We start from the raw sequence: 8,579 nt of genomic DNA on the forward strand, positions 1-8,579 counted from the left end.
ACAGCCACCAAAGCACCTGTAATATAGCTTTTAAAACTCCCCAGCTTGATTATGTGTTTTACATTAAACTTTTACTGTTAACTAGCAAGACAACAATAGGTTTGATTATATGGCAGAATGTTTTTTTGCTTGGCCCTCAAATTGTTCACTTCACGTTAAATTATATTAATTTACATTAAATTAAATACAGCAAATGTATTAAATAAACAGTAGAAATAAGGCTATTTGTCTGACTTACCAATTTGGTCTGGTAGTCTATGTCAGGACTTCAGCTGTTCAGTGCAGACTCCTCAGAATTGAGAAGGAGAGGGCAATTAATTTAGGTATACCTGCAAGAACAAGTGGAACATTGCCATTTATTTATTGATCAGTTTTCATGTGCAGACACAAACAGCAGAAATGATTAAAATAGCAATTCTGAATTATGATATTTGACAAAACTGTGAAGCTATGAAGAATGTCCTTATATGGACAAACAACTGACCGAGTTTGAAAGTTGCTTAAATTTTAAGAAACGTAACTACAATTTAAAAAACTTTAGATATGTATCCTTTTTAGGTGCCAAGTGCCTTTAGGTGGTTCCTCAGTAACAGCTCACATCACTCTGACCTTAGGTCGGCTTTGCTGGTACAGAATGCGATAATGTTTCCTGCTTTTTTATTAGTCGTTTTTCTGCCTCTTGGTTTATTCTTGTTTTATCAGTATTCTTCTCTCAAGTCTTTGTGCAGTTTGTTACACGTTTTATTCCTATTGTCTGAAATTTCTCCTGGCATTCCTTAGATATTCTGAACAGTTTGCCAGAATATGGAAGCATGCGTCCTTAATCAGCCCCACCTGTCATGACTGTTCTGAAATCAGAAGAAGATGCTGTAACAGAACAGTTGTAGGAACGTTTTTTGTGACATGTTCACACTACAGAGTTCTCTGCAGTCTCACTAACTGACCTCACACAATAGATACTTTTTTTAAAACATGGAGTTTGTCCTGAACATGGTCACACAGGTACCACCTGTTGATCCAAGCCACCTGAATGTTTTTGTAGGAGTTGTTTTTCTTTTATGAAGTGATGTACATCTCAACTCTCTGACTGTCTACATGTTAATAAAATTGCATCCTATATTTAAACAGATTAGACATAGTATTATGGCAACATGCCTAATAGTTTGCTGTCTCCCTTTTGCTGCCAAAGCAGCCCAACGTCTCAGGACACAGAAACCCTGAATGTTCACTTTGGCACCAAGATGTTTGCAGCATACCTTTTAAGTCCCATAAATTGGGAGGTCGAGCCTCCATGGTTTAGAATTGTTTGAGTGTGGAATGAAGTGTGGAACATTTGGATTGCAAGTCAACACCTCAAACTCATTGTTCTGCTTCTTAAACCATACCCTGAACCATTTTTGCTTCATGGTACGGTGTATCATCCTGCTGAAGGAGGCCACAGCCATCAGGAAACGCATTTCCATGAAAAGGTGCACATGGTTGGCAACAATGCTTAGCTATGGGATATGTGTCAAAATAACATCAACACGGATGCGAGGACCCACAGTTTCCCAGCGGCACATTGCCAAAAGAATCACAGTGCTTTAGCTGCTTGCTTTCTTCACACAGTGCATCTTGGTACCATGTGCTCCCCACAGGCCCCCAGCCATTATTTAACTGTGTATTCTGACAACTTGCTGTCAGGAAAAGCATGAACTTAGCAGCTTCACATAGCTCGTCTATTAGACTGGACCACACACTTGGTCTGTTGCTGATTTAACTCTGTTCCTTCCGTGTACCACTTTTGAGAGATTCTGACCTCTGAAGCCTGGGAAAACCCCAAAAGAGCCACAGTTTTGGGGATGTTTCAACCCATTCATATAGGGTCTTCATCAAACTTGCTCAAACTCTTGTGCACATCATTCTGCTTATAAAACTTCAACTTGTATTCTCTTGTCTCCTAATATACCCAACTAAGAGGTGCCATTATCACGATTCACTTCATGATTCAAATGTAACAGGGAAAAAAAGATTTTAGTCTCTGCATTTATGCTCTGGGAAAAACCCTGCTAGAGTTCAGATATGTGCCCACTAGGTGGGGCTACTGTGCCACCAGAGGAATCAAGACGGGTTGTGCAGAGCTGGAGAGAGCTGGGACGCTGTTTGGAGCAGAGTGAGGAGGGGACTTTATGATGAGGACTGGAGACAAAAAAAGATGGCATTTAAACGATAAAAAATATTTTTCTGTCATTTGAAATTTCTTCATAATTAATAAAGAGAAATAATAACTAGTATTTTAATGAAAGATTTGCTATGGCAACAGTTATGATGATTACAATATTTATAATATAAAAGAAATCAGAGTTTAATTTTGACCAGCTTAGGGAATTTTGGGAAATTATTGTAAACCATTAAAACTATAATAAATTAGTCATAATATTTGTTAAATTAATTTATATAAATGCAAACAACAGGCTCTTAATTTTAAACACATAAAGAATTATGAAATGAACAAACAAAAGGTAAATTGTTTTGGATTTATTTTTATTTATTTTTACCATTTTATTTGCGATTTTATAAGATCAATATTTCAATTATAAATCACCTAATATATGATCAAGGAAGGAATTTGTTGCAAAATAAGGAAAGCGTTGCCGTAGTGTCTCCACGAGATAAATATACAGATTTAATATTGTTTTTCACTAAAATAAAAATAAAATATTTCATTGAAACGCAGAGCTGCTGAGTGTTCCCTCCTGCAGCAGGTGAGAACACTGGGACCACTGGCTGCAGCAGCTCAAGGCCTGTGATGGCAAAGATGGCTGCTGCCCTTTGCCACGCCCCCTTCTTTCCCACTTTTAAGCGTTTTTTTTTCCCCAAAAAACATTTTTAATAAAATTTCACACATTTCTGATGTGTATGGTCCATTCGTGGACGTGTGAGATCAGATTTGGGGTAGAATTCGCTTTTAAAAGTGCGTAAAAAGCAACATTTAGAGCTGATGTGTGTAATGAGGGCTGATGTGCTCTGATATGTCAAAAGGAGCTTAAAATTGATAAAATAATGCTTTTTTAGCAGCAATGTATAAAATACTAATATATTAGATTAAAGTAAGGCTTTTATAAAGACATTCACAAGTTATTTGTATTGAAAAATCGATTTGAGAGCGTTGCTTCTGAATATTCAAATTGTAAGTAACGCGCAATCAAATCATTGTCAAATCATTGAGTTCTAGGGGTTTTAAATAGTAGGCATGGAGGGAGAAAATCTCAAACTAATATTTCCCCAGCTTTATTACAATATTGTTGTATGCTCTGAGCCCAGTGGAACACATTTGACTTGTTGTTTTTAGAGACTTTTGTAGAAATTTCGTTCTTGGCCATTTTGCTGAGGCAGAACGTAACGTTGTGGAGATCCAAAGGTCTTCTCCAGGGATCATCTCCTCATCTCAGCCATCATGTCTGGTGAGTTGTGCCTTAGATTTCTGTTGGGATATTCGCTTTTCAGCTTTTGTCCTGTTACCAAGCAAAAAAAAAAAAAAGAAATGTTAATCTTGATTATGGATATAAAGCTTTTATGTGTAAAACTAAAAACATGTTTGAGTAAGGAAAAAATGTGGAGGGCTCTTTTACCTTTCAGATACTCACTTTTATGCACTTTTAAAATAATTCCTAAATGTGAAAACAGTTTTATGAAACTTTATTGGGTAATGTTATATTTTAATGCCACCTGCCTCTCTGTGAAAGCTATATGTGTCCTGCACACTTTAAACTCTTGTGAGCTTTACCAACTTTTATGAATTTACAGGACGTTTAGATCACGCTGAGTATGTGTTGATGCACTTCAGGACATGTAGATGTTCGTTTTTTGATCAAGGTAATTTGACAGTGGAGCTAAGATTTAAGACTTAGGCGCTCTGCCCGGGTTCCTTGTGCGTAACAGGGCGTTTGAGTGGGATGTGTCTGTTTTAGCCCACTATTTTCGCACATTTAAAACAAATCAAAGAGAAGCATTTAACTATATGAATATTTATCAGAGGAGGTTTTGCAGCCGAACCTTTCTTGTCTTATCAAATCTCCTCGCCAATCCGAAGTCCATTAAATTGCGCCTAAAGGGATCAAATTACGCACACCTATACATTGCGTTCTTTTAATCTTTCTCTCAAACTATATATATATATATATATATATATATATATATATATATATATATATATAATTATTATTATTTTAATTATTATTATTATTATTATTATTTAGAAATCCTGCAAATTATACTGTGTGGAAACGTTTACACTGTCACGCATTCAAAGAAGGGGGCAGGGGTAATTTGAATAACAGAGATAGGAGAATAGCTTTTGGGGGGGTTTGGATTATAAGCAAGCCCGTACTTAAAATTACTGCAACATTTTCCTCTAGACAACACTATTTGATCACCATAGAGACAGAAAAAAAGAAAGTTGTAGAGTATTGTTATCGATACACACTGTGCATGAAATGCGCTATAGGCTCCTCTGGCACATATTAATAGTATTTTCCTTAATTTTCTTGTTCATTGATCGCTTCACTGACTCGCCAAAGCTTTGTTTGGTCTGTTATTCAAATTAACAAAACGATCGGCGGCGCGTTTCAGAGTAGGTGTGTTTCTGCCAGTTATTATTACTTTCCGCTCGCGTTTATCGTTGAAAAAAGTACTTACTTTTGCAGCATTTAGGGCCGATTTATATTCCTTTCTTTTCTTCCTGCGCGGATTGGGCAATTCGAAAGATCAGAAAAGCGCATGAGGTCTGAGACTCGGAAGAGGGGCGTAGAGGAAGAAACGCCGACAACCTGAGCTGTGAGCCGGGAGCGCAGAGGGGAGGTTCAGCGTGCAGAGCGCGCATCGAGCAGGCTGAATGCGTTTTTACACAAAGAAAACTTTAAAATGAACGAATAATTTAAATATGGTTTTCAAACATATTTTTACACTACCAAATAAAAGATTATATAATTGTTTAATCTCATTAGGGACTAGGCTTACTTTGCTTGGGGGGTGGTGAGAGATAGAAGGCTGGGTGTGCGGATGTGTGCTCAGTGGGGAGTGTTTGGTAAACTGGACTGACGCATGCAGGTGGTCTTTTTGTGCAGAAAAGCCAAGGGTGTACCAAGGCGTCCGGGTAAAGACCACGGTCAAAGAGCTGCTGCAGAGGCACAGAGCTCGGGAGGCCAGCAGTAAGAAACTCCAAACGGTAAACACCACTACCCCCATCCTTTTTTAACAGTTCCTATGCTTCTGCTGCGCCTACAGGGACCTGACAGAGTAAATTACCCACTGCTCTTGTGGCAATTAGCACATCTTAAAGTCTCGCAAGTGTTTAACAGTAGCCTAATAAATATGCTCCTGCAAAAAACACAATTCTAATTATCCGTTTTCCTCCTCCTTTTCTCATGATCCATCCTCCTGACCGACTGCTCCTCCAGGTTTACTTGGAGCAAAAGGAGCTTTGCGCGTCCATCTCTTCAAGTAAGTGAAACATTCGAGCCCAAAACCTTATCAGTATAAAGGTGCAGTTTGCAAAACCCATGTTAGAGTTTCATGCATTTATTCAGGGATCTCTGTAAAATCTGCAGGCATGCATCGTCCCTGCTATAAATGTAGCAACACTGCAGTACCTCTCAGCGCACCTCGGATAAATTCCATGGTGCTGGCAGGCAGCAACCTGCCCTGACCCCACAGAGCTAGAACAGAACAGAACTCTCCGATGAAAGCCTCAGCCTTGCATGGCCAACTCAGAAACAAAGGCCTGTTGTAATGCAGGTGTAAATTATTGTCAGCTCTGAGCCTAAAGCGCTGCAGATGGTCCCTACTTGCTGCTGGCATGACACTACTCTGACTTTAAAAACCTAATAGAGTATCTGTTAGAGCAGAGAGCATGCATATTCCAATGAAGATGTTTCCTCTTCCTCAAAGAAAACCAAGCCAGTGTGATTTAGGAAACAAACTGCAGACCGTTCTCTGTTATTTGCGCAGCTACTGGCGCAAGCCCTTCGCACTTTTCTGTGTTTTTGCTTCTTTTTTTTTTTTTTTATCAGCATTGCGCTAATCCGATGTTTTGAATCTGATTCTATCAGGTCGTCACGAGGACCATCCTCCTGCTGCCCCTCCAGTCGACATGGGCTCGCGAGCCCCGCAGCTGCGCGCGACCTCCTTCCCTGTCCCTGACAGCGCGTGCAGCCAGCACGTGCAGGCGAGCGAGTTCAGCGACCCTCAGCAGCACCAGCATCAGTTCGGGAATGGGATGTTACCCAGCAACGGCTACAGCTTCAGTCCCAGGCGAGCCGTGGACTACAACTCTCCCCTTCCCAAGTCCTCGCCGCTGCCCTGGAGCCACACATTCTCCTCAGACGTGGACTTCTACGGCCAAGAAACGGTGAGTCTCGGAAGCTTCGTTAGGGAAAGGCATCTCTTAATTTTTAGCAAATCGAATGTCAGAATATGCAAGAGGGTGTCATTTTAATCACAAACAGCCAGCTTAACCAGAGAAAGAAAATACAATAATAAAGTAAAACATCAGTGAGCTTAGTCGTCAAAAACTTGGACTTTAGCAGATGTCTCCATGCTGACATCTTTGAACTCTTTCACTTTTTAACCATTTTCAGAAGTCATATTTCTTAAAGGGAACATAAAAAATTCAGCTCCACTGTGTGCTGATTATTTTTTTGTCTGACAATAAACTGATTTAAATGACCAAAGTAAAGGTGAAGCTGGCCGCAGGGTAAATTTCACACTAGGACCAAATGTTTTCTGACTTACTAAGAGTTAAATTGCCCCTCCAGTAAAGACTGATTCCCATACAGAACACAGCAACACTTATTGGTGTCCCTGGCAAGCTTTTTGACTGTGTTCGGTTTCCTAGACACTCCTGATAGGAGTAACCCTCTGTATTTAATTGCTGTTCCTCTCTTTAAGGCTGCCTACTCCTCATTGGAGTCCCTGATGCCCTGCAACCCCCTGGATAACAACAGCTACTCCCCACAGGACTCCTTCTCCTCTTCCTCCTCGTCTTGCTACGACTCGCCCACCAGGATGGAGTCCAGCTTGCATAGCTTCCCCTCGGAAAACTACCCCTACCAGCACTGCAGCCCCCATCAGGATTGTGTACCCGGCTCCTTTCCGGCCCAACAGGAGGGCATCTATTTCCCTGAATACATGCCTTACTACAACCTTACAGACTATCCCTATGTCCAGCCTGTGGGGGAGATCTGCTTTAGGAAGGATTTTCCTCTGGACTCTGAAATATGTTACAATGTTCTATGATAAGAGTTTCTGCAGTATTACATTGGATCCTGACTGTAAATATGACTCTCCTTGTGTTCTTAGCAGGACTGTTTGTTTTCATGGTCTGCTTTGCATTTCAGTTTGGACTCTGGCTAGCCTTTGCAGCAGTGGAGTGACAGATGAATGTTCAATGGATGCACAGATATTTTTGTATAATTTTCTTTACAACCGTGATTTATTTTTATACACATAATGCGCTGTTGTACAAAATTAAAAAAAAGGTCAAAGTCACTAAAGTGTATAGAGTTGATTTTTGTTTTATTAGCGAAGAACAATGAAAACAGAAAAAGGTCGAGTACAGAGCAGGCTGAAAAGAAAGAGTCAGACAAACCAAATCCTAATTCCACCTTTGATGTGTCCTTTTTAAAACCTGGACTGTTATCTAAATCATCAGCCCATAATTTATATTCCATCCCAACCAGATGGATTAGTGAGAAATATTTCCTGAAAGTACACACTATCTGAAACATAATCCACTTACCTTTATGAAAAGGTTGCACTGAACTTTAAAGATTTTAAACTACACACCCCTGATCAAGGAGTGTCAGAACCATATCCACAGATTCTCAACTGGGTTAAGGCCTGGACTTTGACTGGGCCATTCTAACAGAAATAAACCATTAACCACTATTTGACATATCTGGCTGCATGTTTAGGGTCATTGACCTGCTGGAAGGTGAACTTGCGCCCAGTGTCAAGTTGTTTGCAATCTTCAAGTGGTTTCCTTCAGGATTGTCTAGTAGTTAGCTTCTTTTATCTTTCTCTCAACTCTGACCAACTTCCCTGTCCCTGCTGAGCAAAAGCATTCCCACAGCATGATGCTGCCACCACCATGTTTTACCATGGTGATGGTATGTTCAGGTTGAACCGCAGTGTTGGTTTTCCTCCTTGCATAGCATTTCCATGTGGAACAAAACGTCTCAGTTGCACAGAGGAAGTTCTTTTACACAGCATGTAGCAAACTGCAAACAGAACTTCATATGTTTTTTTTTCAACAATTACTTTCTTCTTGCTCCTCCAGAAGGGCCAGCTTTGTGGAGTGCAAGACTAAAAGGTGTCCTGTAAACAGATTCTCCAAGCTGCTCCATGGAGCTCTTCTGCAGCTCCTCCAGAGACTATGGGGCTCTTGGTTGGTTCTCTGGTTAATGATCCTCTTACCTTGCCTGTAGGCTTAATTGGTTGTGCCATGCTCTTTCCATGTTCAGATGATGGATTTAACAGATATTTATGTGTCAGCACGGCCCAGTCAAAGTCTGGACCAAAGAGGAAAATAAATTGAAAAG

At 40.2% G+C, this 8,579-nt stretch overlaps 1 protein-coding gene and 1 long non-coding RNA gene across 2 annotated transcripts in view; one reads left to right on the forward strand and one right to left on the reverse strand.

Moving 5' to 3' along the window:
• The window catches only part of LOC124884447, a 63,316-nt gene extending 58,110 nt beyond the window's left edge, over positions 1-5,206 (reverse strand). The window contains exons 1-2 of the long non-coding RNA XR_007042438.1: positions 4,678-5,206; positions 239-3,494 (exon numbers count right to left, since the gene is read on the reverse strand). This is a non-coding gene — a long non-coding RNA (uncharacterized LOC124884447). The remainder of the gene's footprint in view (positions 1-238; positions 3,495-4,677) is intronic.
• linc.pou2af1 (lnc RNA pou2af1) lies at positions 3,305-7,527 on the forward strand. Its single transcript, XM_047392370.1, has 5 exons — positions 3,305-3,443; positions 5,106-5,206; positions 5,439-5,481; positions 6,090-6,388; positions 6,928-7,527. Exons 1-5 carry the CDS (start codon positions 3,437-3,439, stop codon positions 7,273-7,275), a joined length of 798 nt encoding a protein of 265 aa, XP_047248326.1. The 5' UTR covers positions 3,305-3,436; the 3' UTR covers positions 7,276-7,527.
• The last annotated feature ends 1,052 nt before the right edge of the window (positions 7,528-8,579 follow it).

Source organism: Girardinichthys multiradiatus, chromosome 18 (genome assembly GCF_021462225.1).
Source record: "Girardinichthys multiradiatus isolate DD_20200921_A chromosome 18, DD_fGirMul_XY1, whole genome shotgun sequence".
Classification (NCBI taxonomy): domain Eukaryota; kingdom Metazoa; phylum Chordata; class Actinopteri; order Cyprinodontiformes; family Goodeidae; genus Girardinichthys; species Girardinichthys multiradiatus.

Excerpts from the sequence above, each read along its gene's own strand:
- linc.pou2af1 (XM_047392370.1), top strand. Across the intron at positions 5,482-6,089 it reads TTGCGCGTCCATCTCTTCAA|GTCGTCACGAGGACCATCCT; the intron begins GTAAGTGAAACA and ends TGATTCTATCAG. Across the intron at positions 6,389-6,927 it reads ACTTCTACGGCCAAGAAACG|GCTGCCTACTCCTCATTGGA; the intron begins GTGAGTCTCGGA and ends CCTCTCTTTAAG.